The 19685-nt window shown below is 40.5% G+C and overlaps 1 protein-coding gene across 4 annotated transcripts; it reads left to right on the forward strand.

The window, feature by feature from the left end:
• The first annotated feature begins 443 nt into the window (after positions 1 to 443).
• Positions 444 to 19419, forward strand: LOC108232019 (protein kinase C-binding protein 1). 4 transcript variants are annotated; one of them, XM_017409485.3, is made up of 21 exons: positions 444 to 600; positions 698 to 933; positions 6369 to 6439; positions 7015 to 7178; positions 9559 to 9780; positions 10201 to 10314; positions 10456 to 10548; positions 10734 to 10821; positions 10906 to 10961; positions 11056 to 11133; positions 11250 to 11365; positions 11770 to 12245; positions 12332 to 12460; positions 12572 to 12730; positions 13035 to 13547; positions 14749 to 15210; positions 15309 to 15454; positions 15646 to 15726; positions 17218 to 17296; positions 17388 to 17627; positions 18188 to 19419. In XM_017409485.3, the coding sequence occupies exons 2-21, from the start codon at positions 920 to 922 to the stop codon at positions 18364 to 18366; spliced, it is 3480 nt and encodes a 1159-aa protein (XP_017264974.1). In that variant the 5' UTR covers positions 444 to 600; positions 698 to 919; the 3' UTR covers positions 18367 to 19419. The 4 variants fall into 4 exon arrangements, with proteins under 4 accessions (XP_017264974.1, XP_037832992.1, XP_037832991.1 ...); XM_037977064.1 differs by having other exon boundaries at positions 9637 to 9780; XM_037977063.1 differs by lacking the exons at positions 444 to 600; positions 698 to 933 and adding an exon at positions 4105 to 4770 and having other exon boundaries at positions 9637 to 9780.
• Positions 19420 to 19685: the final 266 nt, after the last annotated feature.

Raw genomic sequence — 19685 nt, forward strand, 5'->3', positions numbered from 1 at the left:
TCAGTCAAAAACTAGATCTTTATTCAACTGAAGTGCAACTGCTGATCAGCAACAAACCATTATTTCCCAGTCAGCAATTGATCGTATTATTGTTTGTATGGAGACGGACAAGAGGACGTGTTTGTTAGACCTAAGTTTATTTTTTTTGCACAATACCAAACTTTGACTAGATACTTATTTGTTTGATTGACTGGCATTGGGTTGATGTATTTTATGTAAAGGGTTTTTAAAGCAACAACAAGAGAGTCTCACATTTAAATGAGTAGTTAGTTTAAAACTTGGTCTTTATGTTCACAATGTACCTATAGTGAAAGTAAGTGTATCTAACGTATGTTTTTCTGCCTCTTCCTCTGCTTTTGCATGCTAAATTGTGAATATAGGTAAAAGAGCTGTAGCCTGTTTTTCTCTGGAGACAGCCAAGTGGGAGGGAGGAGTTTAAACAAAGGCCCTCTCCACATTAAAAATGGAGGCTGGTGAAGAGAAGCCATGGTGTCCTGCTTCTAATACTCTACAAGCTGACACTTCCACTCTTTGAGCCTTCAGCTGAGACAGCTACCACCAGATTCTACTCTTGGAAGCTTCAAAGCACTGTTACAAAGGGTTTGTATGTCAGAAATACTCAGTTTCGGTGTATAATTGTGTGGTTTTAGACCTAGCTCTGTGCTCATTTTTCTTCCCCTGTCTCTGACTCTCACAGTGCTGCCCCTGCCTGCACTGAACAAAGATAATTACTCAGGAAACATTTCAGCCAATCAGGCGCGGCCTTGTATCTTGCTTGCGAGGAAGGCGACCAGTCAGGATCTGGCTAACATCGCTGGGGCCTGATCGCCTTGCCTGAAGAGCGGAGCCTTCCCCGGCTGAGGGCTGAGAGTGTCCTCCATGTTTTATAAGTGTTGACATAACATTGTGTCAGGCAGCCATGCATCCACAGAGGTAAGCTCTGTCTTTTTTATCTCAGCCTTCTCATAACAACATGGCTTCCTTCTTGCTGTTGTGGCGACTTTTGGTTTCTAATGATGAATGTGCACACCTAAAGTCAGTTTAAGTGTGAGCAGGAGGAGGAGGAGCTGGGGTGGATTGGAGGCCTCGTCAGGCCTCCGCGCTCCACAGGGTTGAGGGTGGGGGGTTGGGTAACGACTCTCACCCTTGCTCTCTCTCTGTGTCCCAGGGTCACATGGGTGCCCCAGACAACCAGGCTGTCATACAGGAGGGAGAACGTGGCAAAACCTGTTTTCGTTTTTTTAGAATGCAAAAGATAACTGGATTTAAAATGGCACCGACGTGTCATTTCTGTTTGTGGCAGTCTTGTGTTGTAGCCTGGCAGGAAAAGAATGGGGGATGGGTATTGAGGGCATGGGGGCTGGGGGTATTATGTACCCTTTGTAGGTGGACTGACTCTGTTCTGGGTTTTTGTCTTGTGCCAGGCCTGTGGAAGAAAGGCAAACAGCAACATATGTGCTAGGTAGGAGGACAAGGAGCGCAGGGCACAAGTAACAAATGTTTAATGTCTGTAAAAACTATTTTGGGACTGAAATATGCACACGTTAGAACTTCTTCAGGGATACTGGAGTTTTTACTCTTCATACTACTCGTAGTGTGAACACACAAAACGACCCTTTACGTTCAAAACAATCCTCTTTCCAGTTTGATTTTGGGAAATAAAACGCAAAAACACTGCATGGCTCTTATTAGTGTCATGGGCCTGAAGGTTAACGCCCCTGTCGTCTTTAACTCCAGTGTGAAACTGCTTCCTCTACTCAGACATTCAGTGGCCATTTTGTCTTCTGAGAGCTCATTTTAGAAGAACTTTAACCTCCTTTTCACGTATCAGATAACAGGACAAAGACACAACACAAGACTTAACAGGATTTTTTTTTTTGTGTGTGCGACATGCTTATGTAATACTTTAACGCCTGTGAGGATTTGCTGGGTTTCATTTGTGTTATTTTCTCTGCCTCCTGTTGCTACTTGGTATTCTTTCTGGGGTTTTTTTTTTTTACATACAAAGCAGAAATAATATTCATGTATAAAACAAAGTTTTGTATTCAAGTCAAGATTTAGTGTCAGAAAGAAACATTTCAAAGTATTCTGTAAAATAGGAGTGAAATGTATCATAAAAACGCAATCAGGACACACAAATCACAAGCTGCATGATAACAATTTGGAAATGATTGCCATGTCAAAATACATTTGTGAAAGCATAATACGTTTGGTTACGTCATGTAGTACCATTATAGCAGTCTCTGCTGTGTGGGGGGGAAACAAAGAACAATCTCTTTCTCTTGCGGGCTGACACAAGGCATTTTTGATCTACAAAAAATAAAGAAAAACTAAAAATGGTACCATTACAGTCTGCCTTTTCATCCACACCACAATAATTAGACTTTTTTTGGTGAGAACTACCAACCCGGTACTTATAATTAGCATAGTGAGCATGTAATATAGATGTTACATGGATGTGTACATACGGTGTGTAAGGTCTCGGTGCTGAGAACAAATTGTCAAGGCCTCTTATCTGTAGCAGCGCAGCCTGTAAACAGGGTGACAGATGTTGAATCGTGGAGCCATTTATTTATTAATCACAACCATAAATTTAATCTCCTAAAAGACCCCATTATGAATCCCTTCTGGTTTACGCCATCATAATCAGAAAAAAAGGGGGCAATCTAAACCGAAGAAAACCCGAGTTGTCTAATGCAGGGGGAAATCTCTGCATTGCAGCAAAACTGCTTTTTAAGAGGAAGAGGGGAGCCTGCACGCTGATCTGTGTGGCACAGCGCAGCCGACCAATGGCGTTCCAGCCTGCTGGCCCTCCAGCCAATTGCAGCGAGAGCTGAGGTTAAAGATTGACAATCAGAGGGAAAGCAGCAGGGAGAGCAAGGGCCTTCTGGAAAATTCCACAGCCATCTTTGATTCACCCTTTACAGCCTTATATAAAATCCAGGTCAAACCTTTTCTTTTATACATGCTATATACGCTACATACTAGCAATAGAGGTTCAGGAGCTGTGCTAGAAGACTCATCTAAATGTAGTAGAATAGATTGTTTTGTGAAATGTAGAAATCTTTAATGTCTTAGTTAGTATTCTGAACAGTAAAAGTTAATAGCATGCATTTTCTCCATTTAACTGCATGTGAATGTTAGACTTGTCAGTTTTGTCGTGTTGTAAGACCAAACACTCTCTCGGGTTTTTGTGTCATGTATGAATTTTTTTTTAAAGCCATTGCTACTAACCCAAAGGAGTTTAAGTCCCAGTTCAATGTGGTGCTCTCCCTGGATGGCTTTTCTGACTGTTTTCTATAGTCTCGTATCAGTCGTCTGTTCGATATATACAAGCAGTGTTTTATTTTACATACAGAGAACGGGCTTGTCTGGATCTGACTGTGGTTTTTACAATGTTTTTTCTCCATCTCGAAAATGACATCTAATTATTCTATGACAGCAACGTTCATAGAGGAGAAAAACCAAGATCGAAAACATGAGAGGGGAGAGGAGGGAAAAAAAAAAAAGCAGATGAGTGCTTCTCCCATGCTGCTGGATTTTCCTGTGTCTCCGCTCTGTGTTGCTCCTCTCTGCTTCTGTGATTAGCTGCGAAGGTTCGCCTCGCCACAGCCGTGTTTTGAGAAAATATTTTGGACCGTAATCTCCACAGATCTCGCTGGTCCTCCTGCATGGATGTGCCAGTGCCTGAGTGTGAGCCTTGTGGAGTGGGGGATGGGGGAGAGGGGGGAGGGTAGGAAGCTGTGGCCTCCATTTTCTGTGACGAGAAAACCCTGGTCGTCTCTCTCAGGAGTGGAATCTGAAGGCAGTGACTCAGTGTTGTTTCCTTTTTGTCCATCAGGTACTACAGTACTTGCAGAGGGGAATACTGTGATTTTGTAGACCTGATCTTTTTTTGGAATATACATCAGAATCTGCAGAGGATTTATCCACCCAACTCTTCTTGTGTGATGGATCATATTTCCTGATTTGAAAATGCCCTTTGGATCATCCTCCATATTTTCCTCCTGCTCATCCTGTCTGTCTTGGTAGTTGCATCAACGTCTTTGTGTTAAGTAGGTATAGAGGAAAAAGGTTGTGGTACTTTCTTTTTTTTTTCCTGCTGATCTGGGCTGCAAAAAAGCAAATGTTCTCTTTTCATAGCTGTGGTCCACATAGCAGAGTGACTTGGCTAACGTTTTTTATTTTCATGTGGGCCTCGTTTGTTCACTCAGTCCGGAACAGGAAGGCCCTGAAGGGGTAGGGGTGTGTGTGTGCCTACAAATGTGTGTGTGTGTGTGTGTGTGTGTGTGTGTGTGCGTGCGTGTGTGCACGAGGCTATTGGCAAGCTGAAACAAGACACCCATGTGCCATATTTCTTAAGAAACTCTGTCCAGACCTCTGACATTTTTTAGACAATGCAAGCCTTTTCCCCTCCCTTGTTTGGCGGTTTAGTTTGATAGACGGACTGTGACTATGACACAGAAAAGCTGAAAAGAAAAAAACAGAAGTATGCTCCTAATGATTTTGTTTGTTAAAAAGAAGAACTTTAGAGATGTTCAAACTTTTTGATTTTGAGCAAAACATTCAGGTTGAATCAAATGAACTCTAGTTGTACTAACTGTTATGTCTGCATCTTTGAGTTTGGTTTATGCTTTTTCAGGCTTGTATTTTGCCTACGCCCACCTTTTTTAGACGTTTCATCAACTTTTTGTTTGTTTTCTTTTAGAATTAAAACCCGAAAGGTGATCATTGCAATGTCATGACGGCTGGTCAAAAGAAATTCATAAAGTAGGAATCAAAATTTATACATTTTTCCTCATATCAACGATTGTATTCTTAAATTTAAAAACAAATTACACAAAATTTGTGAACTTAGCCAAATACCACATGTTTGTTTACCTACGGAAACCGCTAAAGTGACTGAAAATAGTTTAACAACGGTGACGTCCATGGAAGAGCTGTTTAGGATTGAGAAATTCTATAATTTTAATGTATAGGTACATATTTACAGTTGGATTTGTTGAGCAAACTTTGCAGATTACATTTCAGAATTACATATCAATATATTTGGAAATCCTACTGGGGTAAACTTTTTCAAACTACACCATTTGAAATAGTTCAGGAAAACCTTTCACTGTGTTTGATTATATAGTTTGCAATAAGTACCTTTTAAGACATAGAACATTATTTAGATTTACAAGTGAAAATCTAATTTTCAACAAATGCGGTCAACTTTTTGAGTTGTAGCCTAAATCCTCATCTTCTTAGCTGGAAACCAGAGCTGCAGCCAAAGCCACAAACCGATCGCGTGTGTGACCTGTCGGGGGGTTCTCATGAGGGTTTTCTTCTCTGAATAAAGGGTACATCCTTGGAACGAGTCCCTCCGTTGCTTTGACAAAAGGGAGCAGCCAAAAGCTCAGAGACCCTCATTTATTGCCTCTTTATTCTCCCTTTTTTAATTTCTCAGAGGAAATGAGAGGCTTTGCAGGAGCAAAAACCAAAAAAAAAAAAAAATCAAGATATTTTTCATCAAATTGGGTTTATTGAAGCGTGCCGCTTTGTAACATATAAATGAGAGATTGATTATTTGCAATGAGATCTAAGAAACCCGGATGAATATGAATGCTCTGAATCCCCGTATACTGCAAATGAGCCAGAATTTAGAGATTATAAAAAAACACGTTTTTGGTAAAGATTCAGTCCAATAACGTTTGGACACATTACGGTTCGGCGACTGTTACAACGGCATCCTAATAACTGTCTCCAAGAAAAGGCCTAAATCCTTTGGGAGTACCTTGTTGTTACTGAAGGGGCTTGAAAGGTACCAGAAGGTACCACCACGAGAGGCTGTTCTCTACAGCGGCATGGGCCAACTCCCATTAGCTTTCTCGTTACTATAGGTCTGTTCGTCATTTGCCATAAACAAAACGTGAAGGTTAGGACCAGGTTGGGCTGAAATCTTCGAACGGCAACGTCTCTCGAAGAACGGGGATGCTCGGAGTTGTTGGCTAAATGGCCCTACGTTTTGTTGTGAATATCAAATTATTCTTTGCGAAGAGGAGTGTTGCCATGGTGATCGTTGCCATTCTCTCCCTTGGAACATAAAGAACATTTTTGGGCTCCTTTTTTTTTTTTTTTCCCCCTCCACTGCAAATATAGCAAGGATTTAAACAGCTGACTCAAAGTCAAAGATGCAACAAAATCAAGTAAAAGCATTAACAGTGGAAACCCGTGGAGTCCCTGTTGACAGATCCTCTGGGACCCGGTGCCTTAGGTGGTGTTCCACTTGTTTACTGTTACGCCGATATGGTTTCTGAACACCCTCTCTGACTCTGTGTTTGCCCCTCTTCCTGTGTTTCTGTGTGCTCATGTTCGTTGCTCTGCAGTCTGGCTGAGGAGGAGGTGAAGGCAGAGTCTGATGTGGTAGAGGGGATGGACGCTTCTGTGCGATCCAAAGGTAAGTCTCTTAAGGCCTCATTAGAAAGTCTAACATATTGGAGTCAGAAAACATTGAGGGTTTTTTTTTTTTGCCGTTTTGAGAGCAGAGTCTGATGCTTTTTGATAGCCATTAGGACTGCAATGATAATCCACGGTGACTCCTGTCTGCCTGTTTGTATCAAGAATCAACACAGGGTCTGTTGGTTTAGATGAAGCCTGCTAGCCATTTGTGTGGCTCATGTGATGTTTTGATACATGTAGCTGGAGCTCTCAGTAGTAATTTTACGATTATTGTGACGCTATTACAATTAGATGTTAATGAAATTGCGATTATGAGTCTGAATCCGTTGTTTCTTAGGTGAAATTAGCTTAAAAGTGGACATCCTCCCACAGTTCTCATTGTTTGCATTTGTAGAATATGAGGTAATGGGTCCAATGAATTATAGTTTATGTTTATTCATCCTTTTATTATAGAGCTTGCTGGATTACTGTCATACTGCATGTTTTTTTTTTATGTTTTTGAGCTGAAATTTGCTGTACTTTAATGTTAACTCAAGTTCTTGCTGTGCAATTTTTTTTTCTACATCCACCCAGTCCCTGATCCACCTGGGTCAGCGGAACGATCAGCACCGCCACAGAAGCGAAAGGTGTCGAGTCCCACCCATTCCTCCAATGGACACTCTCCCTCTGATACCTCCCCCAGCCCTATTAAGAAAAAGAAAAAGCCAGGGGCCGTGAACAGTAGCAACAAAGACCAGGTGAGGGCTCCATTATTCTCACGGTAAACTTACTGAACTGGTGGGGTCTGAAAAGCTGGTTGTCACACATTCACTTTAAGTTTCTGTCAGGTTCTGGTGAAATTTTAAGACCTTTTTTATGTAGTTTGGAGCTAGTGACATGTCTAATTTTCAACACAAACCTGAATATCAGCAGTCTCATTAACAGGAATACAGCAGCCAAACGTTGATTTAGCTTCTCGTTAGCTTTTCAGAGCTCAGTATTAAATGATACCCCTGGTTCTACATAAGATAATTAGTTGTTCCCCTAATATTGGCTTTCTGTTTCTTGGTATCCAAGCAGAACAACCAGAGCAAAGTACTTTAAGCCATTTGCTCTTCAGCTAAAATGTTTTCCTTTTGTTTGATTAGTATTTTAATCTGCTCCTGTTCATTCCTGGTTTGTTTCCCACAATTCTGTGAGCTTGTTAGCTTTACTCTTTTTGTGCTGTGATGAGAGAAACTCTGAAAAAATTATTTTTTTGTTTTGAGGGATGGCTTATCACCAAACAAACAGCTGAGATATTGTCCGTGTAGCATCATTAAGTTTCTGCAGTAAATGACTATTGACTATTTATTCCCCTTAAAAGGGTAGAAATTAGATATTTAGCTGCTTCCATCCTCCAATTTGAAGTTTCACACAAATACTGAGCATTGTGTACACAAAGACAAAAACAGTGTTGTGAGAGAAGTGTGACCCTTTTTAAAAAGGCTCACTTATATTAGATTGATATATTTTACTGTTCAATTTCAGAAATGTAAAAGAAAAAGCACTGTGGCTCTTTTTTTTTACTTTCTTAGACATTTTTTAATAAGAAAAATAATCAAAAAAGTGACCAATGTTTGCACTTGCACTAACAAACAGATTACTTTACACTTTGTGTAAAATAATCGGGAGGTGGGGGGACAAGATAAATTTCCCCTTTCCTTCACACACTTTGCTAGTTGTTGGTGTAGAGAAGAAAGGCTTAGTGTCCTTACTTTGCATCAGGAAGATTACGTGGCTTTATTTAGATATTTGGCCTTTCAACAACCAGTTTTGACAATGTGCATTAGTGCTGTTGGTCTCCTACACAAAGACAAAGATGCTTTCTAATACAGAAGCTATTTTAATTTGTTCATTTGTATCTAAACTGCATGAATTGTAAGGACTCTAAGCTCATTTGTCAGCACTAGTACTTCTCTAACAAAAGCGGGACCATCTGTAATGTGACTGTAGTTATAGGTTGAACATGACTACGGCACTGACAGCTGCCATCCCTAAATCCCAGAGTATACACTGATGAAACATTTGTCGTGCAAACAGCATCAGCCTTAAAACGATATAAAACAAAGTTAATCTGTCAACAGTGGAGTAACATACTGTACTGATATATACTCTGTAATGAAGCCACCTCCTTATTGCTTTAGTGTTAATAATAATAATAATAATAATAATAATAATAATAATAATAATAATAATAATAATAATAATAATGGCAGTATGAGCACAAACAGAAGTAAAACCCTCAGCAGGTGTGTAGTTCGCAGTCCCTGGTTCTCCTCAGAGTTTCCAGGTCAGAACTGTCTGGTCCAAAGCACCTTTAACAAAACTGCCTAGGTGAGCAGAACAGACAGAAGCTTAAATAAACTAATCTAAGAATGAAAGATTGTTACTTTGTGTGCGATAGGACACCAAGTTTGTAGCTGTGACGTAAACACACGGTTAGCTCAGAAAACATGTTACTATGGAGGCTTTTGCTTTCTCTGTTTTTGATGACTGCTGAAACGTGACATTCCTCACTATATATCAAATTGGTCCAGCTTTTTTCTTGAATTTATTGGCATTATAGCATCAGTAGTGTGGTGAGAGATGCCTTTTATTTCTGGGCTTGCTTCACCTGATCATGAAAAATGAATTTGGCTTCTTTGATTTGAGCATAGTTTATGTTATCTTTTTTTATTGTAGGTTGAACTTTAGTACTTGTGTAAGCTTAAGTTGATTTGGACTGAAATATGTGGGGCTTTAAAACTGAAATTCACCAGCATTTATGCAGACAGAAATAAAACTTTACAACAATCAGCATCATTCGATATTTAGCAGAGGTCCACATCATGCATTGTATTTACTGTCACTTTTTAAGCTCACATTCTAAACCATATTTTGGTGTGAGTGAGTTTGGATAATCTGCTTTTTTTTTTTTTTGCATAAAGCACATTTTTGTTGGTTCTGTTGTCTTTATTGCCCCCTGTGCTGCTTCCCCTGCTTCCCCACCCCCCACCCTCACCCCTAATACTGCCTTGTTTATTTTGCACTGCACCTTTTTTGTGTTCCTGCGTGATTTTTGAAACCTACCCCTTGTTTCTCTTGCCTGCATTTCAGTCAGAGCTAAGACATGGTCCCTTTTACTATATGAAGCAGCCAGCACTCACCACAGACCCTGTTGATGTTGTACCGCAGGACGGCAGGAATGACTTCTACTGCTGGCTGTGCCACCGCGAGGGCCAGGTGCTCTGCTGTGAGCTCTGCCCCAGGGTGTACCACGCCAAGTGCCTCAAACTACCAGCCGAGCCCGAGGGCGACTGGTTCTGTCCAGAGTGTGAGGTATCACGCTGAAGACGCTAGTGTCTTTGTGTGTGTGCGTGAGCGCAAATAGTTAGGTTTAAGCATGTTTAGCTGACAAAACGAGGTGTCTCACTGAAGCTGTGAGTGAGCAGCTTCAGTCTGACAAAAGAAATTGTCACTTGCTTTAGTCTGTAGTAGATCCAGAAACCTGCAGACTTTTGGCCAATAATGTATGGCATGACTCTAAAGCATAACTAATACTTGTATGTAATTATTTAAGCTTCGACCTTTATTTACTCAAAGAGAATTATTTTCAGTTTTACAAGCTAAATTAATTAATTTATGCACTAGAAACTTAAAAGTTGATATTTATTTGGCTTTATTGTTAATTCATAGAAGGTTTTTTTTTTATTTGAGTGAAATGTAAAGTTTCTTTAACGTGAACATTTTGTTTTTCAGAAAATAACAGTTGCTGAATGCATTGAAACCCAGAGCAAGGCAATGACAATGCTAACAATAGACCAGCTCTCATACCTGCTGAAATTTGCACTCCAGAAGATCAAACAGCCCGGGGTAAGAGAGAGTTTTCATAATCTCTGTTTTAACAAGAGTGAGTTGGACTTTTCATACTGAAAGTTGTGGAAACACATTCAGGAGAAATGTTATGGCTATTAAATCTGTTTGTTTTTTATTTTGTTTTTTTTAAACGAGCAGACTGAGCCTTTTCAGAAACCTGTGTCTCTGGAACAGCACCCGGATTACGCAGAGTACATCTTTCACCCCATGGACCTGAGTACCATAGAGAAGGTACTAGTATTTCTCGAAAACAGGCTCCAAGTCTCGATTTTGGTGGAATGAAAGTGAAAACATGAAGCAAATGACATGTAAAACAGAGAGATAAATGAAAATACAAGTATTCAAAACGGTAATCAGGCCAGTTTTTACTCTGAAATTGCTCACTTGTCCCTGATCCTATGTTTACACTTTAATAGAATGTCAAAAAGAAGATGTATGGTTGCACTGAGGCTTTTCTTGCTGATATGAAATGGATCTTACACAACTGTATCATCTATAATGGAGGTTCGGCACTTTGACAGATACAAATAATCCTCCCACTGTGCAAATTTACAAAACGTATAAACGCGACCCGTGACTTTGTTTCAGGTAATCACAAACTAACTGCAACCGCAAAAGTCATTGTCAAGATCTGCGAACACGAGGTAAAGGCAATTTCCTGACGTATTGCTGGCAACACTTTAGTGAAAGCATCTAATTCACAAATAATTTAAATTCTTATTTAAAATTCCTTTGTAGATGAATGAGATTGAGGTGTGTCCTGAGTGCTACCTGTCTTCATGCCAAAAACGTGACAACTGGTTTTGTGAGCCATGTGTAAGTCTTTACTTTGTCTTAAAACAATATTTACTTTTAATGTATGCATAGTAGTTTGGTCTCCAGAGCTCAGAGGCACTTCATTGCATTACTTTGCTTTTTTTTTTTTTCAACAGAGTCAGCCCCACCCCTTGGTCTGGGCTAAGCTGAAGGGGTTTCCATTTTGGCCAGCAAAAGCACTTCGAGAAAAGGATGGACAAGTAGATGCCCGCTTCTTTGGACAACATGACAGGTGGGATGTTCTTTGGGCACTACACAGGGAGTTAGTAAACTTTGGTCAAGTTTAACCTCCCTTACTTTTGCTGGTGATCATGTCATTGTCTGTGTGTGTGTGTGTGTTCTTTGTTAGTCTATTTGTTGGGAAAATAATTCATGATTAACTTTTGTAGTCAACCCAATTCAAGACGGCCACTCCAGCTAACAAACAAACAAAGCTAACAAACCCAAACAAGCCTATAACTCAACAGTTTTTACAGATATTGAGCTAACATTTTGTGTGGTAGTAGCTAAGAGTCGTCCCCAGCACATACTCTGAGCACTAACTGATTGTGCAGCATTTTTGTTTAACACTTCAAGGAATGCTACTTTTAAATTGAAGTTATTAATTAGGTGTGTTTTGTGCTCTATTCCACGCAGGGCCTGGGTTCCCATCAACAATTGCTACCTGATGTCCAAAGAGATCCCTTTCTCTGTAAAGAAAACAAAGAGCATTTTTAACAGTGCCATGCAAGAGATGGAAGTCTACGTAGAAAATATACGCAAGAAATTTGGAGTCTTTAACTACGCGCCGTTTCGCACTCCCTACACACCCAACAACCAACTGCAGATGCTACTGGACCCCTCCAATCCCAGTGCCGGGACGGTGAAAACCGAGAAACCAGATAAACTTCGCTTTAACTTCGATATAAACTCATCTCCTAAGATGATCCTCAGCAAGGCTTCCACACCCAGCGCTATCAGTCGGCGGGCCTCCATGACGGACATGCCCCGGTCCCCGATGAGCACCAACTCCTCAGTTCACACCGGGTCTGATGGAGAGCAAGACACGGAGAAGACCACCAGGAATCCTGCTTTGCACTACAGCACAGGAGAGGAATCCATGGACTGCACTGGTAAAATACATTCCACATTTGCAATTCCCTGGATGCCACGATTGCTTTTTAACATTGCATTTTTTTAAAAAATCTGATAATTACAGCATCTCCTGTCTCAGGGAAGTTGGGCCCTGCCGGCAGTGTGACGGGCAGTCCAAAGCCCTTCAACTCTGGACTGGTGCCCAAGCAGGAGAGGACTACAGGGACAGGTGGCATTCTTAATCTCAACCTTGGTCAGTATCACCTGCTCAAATATCTTGTTGGTACATTATCACAAGGCTTCCAGTCAACATGCCATCACTTTTATTATACCAAGTAATTTGTGAGTTTTTTGTCTGAATTAGATCGAGTGAAGGCTGAAATGGATCTGAAGGAGCTAAGTGAGACTGTGCAACAACAGCAGCAGCAGCAACAACAACAAGCAGCGTCAACGACCATTGCTGCTCCAAAAAGACCCATCCGGAGTCTGGACAAAACTATCGAAAGCTGCAAGGCACAGCTCGGTACATATACATGTTTTTTCAGTTGTTGGGTTCAGCAGCTATTTGAAGGAATCATTTGGATTTGATACCTTGATTAAAAAAAACATTTTTATATTATGTCTCAAACCTAGTATTAATTTAGATCAGCTTTGACCAGACATTTTGTCAAGAATTACTCTGTGGAACAACTGATGTCTAGCATTAGGTTAGATAGGTGGTCAAAGTTTAACTAATTCAACCAAGAAAATCTTAGATTTATCTTTAATCATTTACAACAGAAATGATGTGGTGCATAAAACAAGAAAATGTCAATTTTTTCACACAGGAATTGATGAGATCTCTGAAGATGTGTATAAAGATGTGGATCACAGTGACACTGAGGACTCTGAGAAATCGGACTCAAGTGACAGTGAATATCTCAGTGATGAAGAACACAAGCCAAAGAGCTCCACACCAGAGGACAAGAACAAAGTGGAAAGGAAAAAGTCCAAAGCAAGCACAGAGGGAGAGAGTAAGGAGGGAGTCGCAGGGACAGGGGATAAAGCCACCTCTGAACCTTTGCTTAAAGAGAAGCAGGGCAGCAGTGTCCCAGATAAGGATTTGCAGGACAAGCCCAAGACGCTCCAGTCTCAGCCCCTCCCTGAAAAGCCTAAACTGTCAGAGGAGGGTAAGGCAGCAGCTGCAGCATCAGCGGCTGAGCAGGACTCTGACTCTGAAAGAGAGCTCGTCATTGACTTGGGAGATGAACATGGAGGCCGCGAATCCAAGAGGCCGAGAAGAGAGCAGGGGTCCTCTGCTGCCAAAACTCTCAAAGAGTCCAGTGCTGCCAAGTTGGAAGGTGAGACTTTAAAGTGCATTTTATCCTGACGTTTTCTTTGTGACTGATGCGACTTGTAAAGCAGTGGGTAGAAAATAAAATCCTTCTGTCATAATGTTAGAGTGCACGCTCAGCGAGTGGGAGCATGTCACAACTCCTCTCATGTACACCATAATAAAGTCTGTTAGTCTTCTGCAACAGACAGCTCGACAGATTAGCCTTTCATCAAATGTTACCGTAATGTTATTTACATCAGCTTCTACTTAACATAGCTTCAGTATAACAGACCTTTTTAATGTGCTGCAAAAGAAGTAAATGAATGTCTGCAAAGCAATGGGGTGTTTGGAAAAAAAAGACAAAGGTTCTGTGATCCTGTCATTTGCCTGTGTGAAATCTCATTGAGACGTGTCAGCTGCTAGGAAATACAGAAAACCAAAAACACTTTCAGATAAAACCCCTCATCTGCCAGGCTGAAAGTCAAAGCACGGAGTGAATAGAAAGGAGCTGGACGAAGGTTTGGTGGTAGTGTCAAATTCTAAAAGTCAAATTCTGTGAATTTTTATCTAGAGCTCTAACTTCTCTGGTATTCTAGTAAAAAAAAAAAATACTAATGGCATAAATGTTTCTCCGTACAACCATGTTGAATCAAACACTGATTGGAAATGGCTTGTAGGAAAGGCATTCATGACATGTGCTTGTGTTTGCAAGCAACACGTTCAGTTTGTGGTGTCTAATAAATTATAAAGAGGATACCAGGAGACACCTTTTTCTGTCAGTGTTTGGTTTCTTAAGGTCAAAACTGTGTCGTCTCTTTCAGCGCCGATTATCCTTGCACCAGAGCACGTCAGAACAAGAAGTCAAGCATCCATTAATTTTAATAATGGCTGTGAACACAAAAGATCTGCTGGCATTGATGGCTAAAAATTTGGTAGTTTTTCAACTATTTGGATGGCATATTTACTTTCAATGGGCAGATACATTTCCATTAAATGATTATTTATTTATTTTATGAATATCTTACAACAAACTGAATCTTTTGTCTGTTGACTCTTTGGAGAAATGGTTGAATAGTAGTTTTATTCCTTTTTGAAGTGCAAACATTGCCAAATATATCCTTCAAAGTGGCTTCAATTGTTGTGTTTAAAGGACTGCATTTAAAGACCCAGAATGACTCTTCTTAAGAAAAGACATTAAGAATGTCTCTTCCTTTCTTTCTCCTCAGGCAAACAGCCGTCATCTTCATCAGGTGCAACGACACGAGACACTGCCTCCAACCTGAAAGACTCCTCGCAACCTTCCGCCGCCGGAGCAGCCAACCTTAATTCTGGCGCGGCATCTGGCCAGCCCAGTGTCGCCCCGACTACCAGTGGATCTACCAGTGCCTCCTCACCTGTCTCCACAACATCCCCGGCACCTACAGCTGTAAAGAAACAGCGCCCACTGCTGCCTAAAGAGACCGCCCAGGCCGTGCAGCGGGCAGTCGTTTGGAGTCCAACCAAGTTTCAGACATCATCCCAGAAGTGGCACATGCAGAAGGTTCAAAGGCAGCAGCAGCACGGAGAGCAGCCAGCTGCGCAGACGCAGGCCCAGAGTCAGGCGCAGACACGCAGCCCGCAGCAGCTGCAGTCCCAGCAGCAGAACTCATCCTCCAGCACTCGCTATCAGACCAGACAAGCAGTCAAAGGTAAATACGTCATCCTACTTATCTGCCCTGATGTAACATGAACACAGAAAAGCTGTATTTAAAGCTGTTGTCTTCATCATCATCATCATCATCTGCAGTGCAACAGAAAGACTCGCCTCAGAGTGCGTCCTCGTCAGCAGCTGGACAGGTCACATCTGCAAGTTCCTCTTTTGTGTCAGGGGACTTGCAGATCCCTACAGTCTCAGCAGATGTAGCAGCAGATATTGCCAAATACACAAACAAAGTAAGTCGGAAATCTAACCCTGTTGTTAAAATTAGATTATTAGACAGGTTATATTTTTGGATATACTTCATGTGACATATATATACAGGCACTATAAATGTAGTTATTGCTCTGTTGGCATTGTTTACTCAAGATGCAAGACTTTGTCTCAATAAAAACGTAATGATTTTTTTTTCCTACTCAACTTTTAGATCATGGACACAATAAAGGGGACAATGACTGAAATCTACAATGATCTTTCTAAAAGCACATCAGGAAACACAATTGCAGAGGTAAACTTGGCATTTGAATGAGCGCTTATTAATTTGTTTTAATAATAAAATACAGTCATAATAAAAGGCAAACCCACCCTCTTTGAATTCTAAAATTTTTAATGAAATTTAGACAAATGATAATCATGTCACTACTGGGTTTCAAAATGGGTAGTAAATAGAACCTGAGGGAAACGATAACATGTCATATTACATTGTCACCAGCAAGTTCACCCAAGGTTGGATTCAGAAATTGCATTAAAGATAAAAGCAAAATTTATTTTACACTCCTCATGCCTCAGTTAAGACATTCAGTGTTTACGTTTATGAGAACTATGGATTCTTTGGGTTTAAAACAAAAACATGGAAGCACAGAGTTTTGCAAAGTTGAATCTAACCCAAACTATAAGACTTTTTGAACAATGTCCTTTAAGGCTCCGGCATACTCCATAAGAAGTCAAGAAGTTGGTTCTCGGTCACATGGTTGCCAGATGTTCGTTTTCGCACACACCTTTCATAGTCAACGAGACACTCGGGGCAGAACTCCTGGGAAAACCCCTCCCACTGCAGGACACGTCACCCTCAAAGCGCATATGGGTGTGGTTACTCAACAAAAGTAAACACGGCGACATCAAGCTTGGCAGAGATGTACGATTATGAGTTCACAAGTGATGATGAGGAGGAGAACATGTTGTTTGAAGAGTCGTAAAAATGTAGATATTTTCCAAACAACTCGGCCAACTGCTCTTCAAAACTGTCCACATACTACAACCAACAACCGGTTTGTGGAAGTGGAGTACTTGAAGCGAAATGACAACGTTGGAGTCCGGGTGCTTTCCCGGAAGTAAACGCGCCTACAAACTTCTGACCAATCGCACAATACTTGGTGGGAAACAGTTCAGCCAGGGCCTTGTGTCAAGAAGCGGCAGACGAAGCTGCTACGAGAACAAAATGACGCTATTTTCGTCACGCAACCACATGACTGACAGACGACTTTGTTCTCACGGACGATGCGAACAGCTTTAGACAGAGGAGACCAGATTTGATATATTTCACCGTAACACCATTCATATTGTCATAAACGCATAACACCAGCTGTTTGGCTCGGTGCTGATGTGATGTTGATTTGGGCTTGTTTGGCAGCCACCATCAATCTACCATGACCTTCTCTGTGCACTGATGTATTCTAGAGCCAAATTTAAGACGACAGAAGGCACAACAAAATGGCTGAAAGGATGACAAAGTGTGACAGCGCTGTTGAAGTTCAGATCTTGACCGAACTGAAATGGTGCATGAAAAGGAAACCAGAATTTTTATTCAAAGCTGCAGTTAGTTTGTAACACATTGCTTCTGTATTTTAGTTTAGTTTTTGCATGATGTTGATCCAAAGTTCTGGTCCTTAGAGCACCAAAATTATTTTATTTATTACATTCCCAGGATTGACAGAGGGTGTATTGTCTTTTACCTTTTTATTGTTACATAAATATGTGTTCAACATGTGTTTTTCCACAGATTCGAAGGCTGAGGATAGAGATTGAAAAGCTCCAGTGGCTGCATCAACAAGAATTGTCAGAGATGAAGCACAACTTGGGTAGGTTTCCTGCTTCCAGGAATGTAATAATACTATGTGATTGCAGATGTATAACGTATATATTTACATAGGCGTATTTATGTAAATGCAGAGTTGACAATGGCAGAAATGAGGCAGAGTCTGGAGCAGGAAAGAGAACGTTTGGTGGCCGAGATGAAAAAGCAGATGGAGTTGGAAAAGCAGCAGGCAGTGGACGAGACCAAAAAGAAACAGTGGTGTGCAAACTGCAGGAAGGAGGCCATCTTCTACTGCTGCTGGAATACGAGTTACTGTGATTACCCCTGCCAGCAAGCCCACTGGCCTGAACACATGAAGTCCTGCACACAGTCAGGTAACGACTACTGTTGGGCCCACGCTTTCTCAGGTTCAGATACGTTTTAGCTTTGTAGGTCAGCTTTAAAAAAAATATATATATATTTCATGTTTGACACAAACTGGTTGAAAAGCTGAACTGGCAAAAAATCAGTACTGAAGCTGCTGCTGAATAGAATTAAAGAAATACTACAGAGAAAAGTCAGATGGGAGATAGCACAGAAAGACTGTACAATATTAAAAAATGTTGTTTAAAAATATAGAAAATATTTGAATCAGAGCTGTTTTCATCTAGTAATATTCTTGTCACGTACTGGAATGCAAAATAAAATGTTATTTTGTATGTAGGACTTAGGTTAGTAAGGTTGCAAGAAATAGATGTTATTTACTTCTGCTAGTTATATATTGTATAGAATATAATTACGTTTTTATCTGTATGATTAAGATGAGTGCATAACTTCACAGGAGAGTAAAAAGACTTCATCTCAAGAACTTTGAATTCTCAGGGTTCCCTTAAAGATGACAGTCAGTACATATATGTGTGCATGTTCTAATGTAATACTTTGTTCTTCCTGCTAGCCACAGCGTCTCAGCAGGAACCAGAGGCAGAGCCCAACTCGGACCCTGCAGTCAAACCATCAGGCCACTCCCCTGCCACACAATCACTTCCTTTGTGCGCAGGATCGATATCAGACAGAAACAGCTCCCCCTCATACATGGACAAAAGCAAGGACAGTGCTGGCGTTACTGTGACCTAACTGCTACACTACAGGCACACTTTGTGCAGCCAGTGTGGGGCACATGGCCTCGAACTCGGTGCTTGAAGGCCCGCACCTTCGTGACAAATCACTTATTTTATTTTTTTTAATGTTTTTTTTTAATTTTATTTTTCATTCCCATTTGTATATCTGCTTGATGGACAGTGTATGGTTTTTCCCTCTTGTTCTCAGTTTCCACATCTGTGTTTAAGTCAAGTCATCATGTGAAAGAAGTGTGTCTTGAGAAATAAAAAGTGAGTCTTTGTTTTCATACTGTAGTTTTGTGTTCTGTGTTAGCTCTGTTACCACTTCTGTCAGCTCCAAGCGGGATCGTTTGAACCCACAGGATATTTTCTACATCGTCTCTTTCAATGCTGCTCTAAAGTTCCTCGCTGCTGTTTTACTGTGTTGATCGTTCTCCATATTGTGAGACAAAACATTTGAAACAGCCTTCAAAACTATTACACATTTAGCATGGTGCCATCACAGACATTTTGACTCACCGAAGTTTTGTCCTTGGCTTAAACCACATTTGCTTCATGACGGCCAAAGTGTTTTCAGTAATACAGGCTTAAAGATTGCATTTCAGTCCATCATGACTGTCTTGTTAGTGGTGGTATTTGTTTCATACCAGTTTTGTATTGTAGTTCTATGTTGTATAGTCGCATAAAAATATGGTTTATTCAAAAGACTAAAAAATTTTAAATGTACATAGTTTTTGTAAGAAGATACCTGAACAATATTTATAGTGTTACATGGTTTTTATAGTATGTTTATTGCAATCACATTTCTATGTGTTTGAAAAGAATTATTTGAAATTCTTCACATGAATGTCAGCTCTGAGTGAAGTCTTTGTGTAGCCGGTACCCCAAAGCTGATGTAAATCCAGATCAAACTGTGTCCATGAACTGGGTAGACATAAATATTACACTGCTTTTTGGCCCTATATATTTTCTGTGCGCATGTTAGTGTTGAGCTTGTCTTGTTCTTGTTTACATATTGTATATATTATAAATGGACATGTGAAGAAAAAATAAAAAATTGTCTTGTAAATTTGTTGCTGATGTGAGTTTGTGCCCCCCGGAAGATGTAAAAATCTAAATCGCCTTAAAATCTAGACAAAAAAAAATAAAAAAATTGCTATGCTATGTGCATCTAGATTTTATTAAAGAGTCAGATGGTTTTGTAAACAAAAACAACAAAAAAGGTAAACTCAAAAATAACATCTCTGCTGCCAAGCCTGTCAAACTAATTCAGTCTCTGAGTGGAAACCATGGTGCTTTCCTACGCTGAACAGTTCCCGCGATATTTCGAGCAGG

The sequence above is a fragment of the Kryptolebias marmoratus genome, linkage group LG8 (genome assembly GCF_001649575.2).
Source record: "Kryptolebias marmoratus isolate JLee-2015 linkage group LG8, ASM164957v2, whole genome shotgun sequence".
NCBI classification, from domain to species: Eukaryota; Metazoa; Chordata; class Actinopteri; order Cyprinodontiformes; family Rivulidae; genus Kryptolebias; species Kryptolebias marmoratus.

What these genes read in the sequence shown, in the direction of transcription:
- LOC108232019 (XM_037977062.1), top strand. Translation starts at nt 4,742, where the DNA reads ATGACGGCTGGTCAAAAGAAATTCATAAA. An exon ending in CGCTTCTGTGCGATCCAAAG is followed by an intron (nt 6,440 to 7,014) that starts GTAAGTCTCTTA and finishes ACATCCACCCAG; the next exon opens with TCCCTGATCCACCTGGGTCA. An exon ending in ACTGGTTTTGTGAGCCATGT is followed by an intron (nt 11,134 to 11,249) that starts GTAAGTCTTTAC and finishes TTTTTTCAACAG; the next exon opens with AGTCAGCCCCACCCCTTGGT.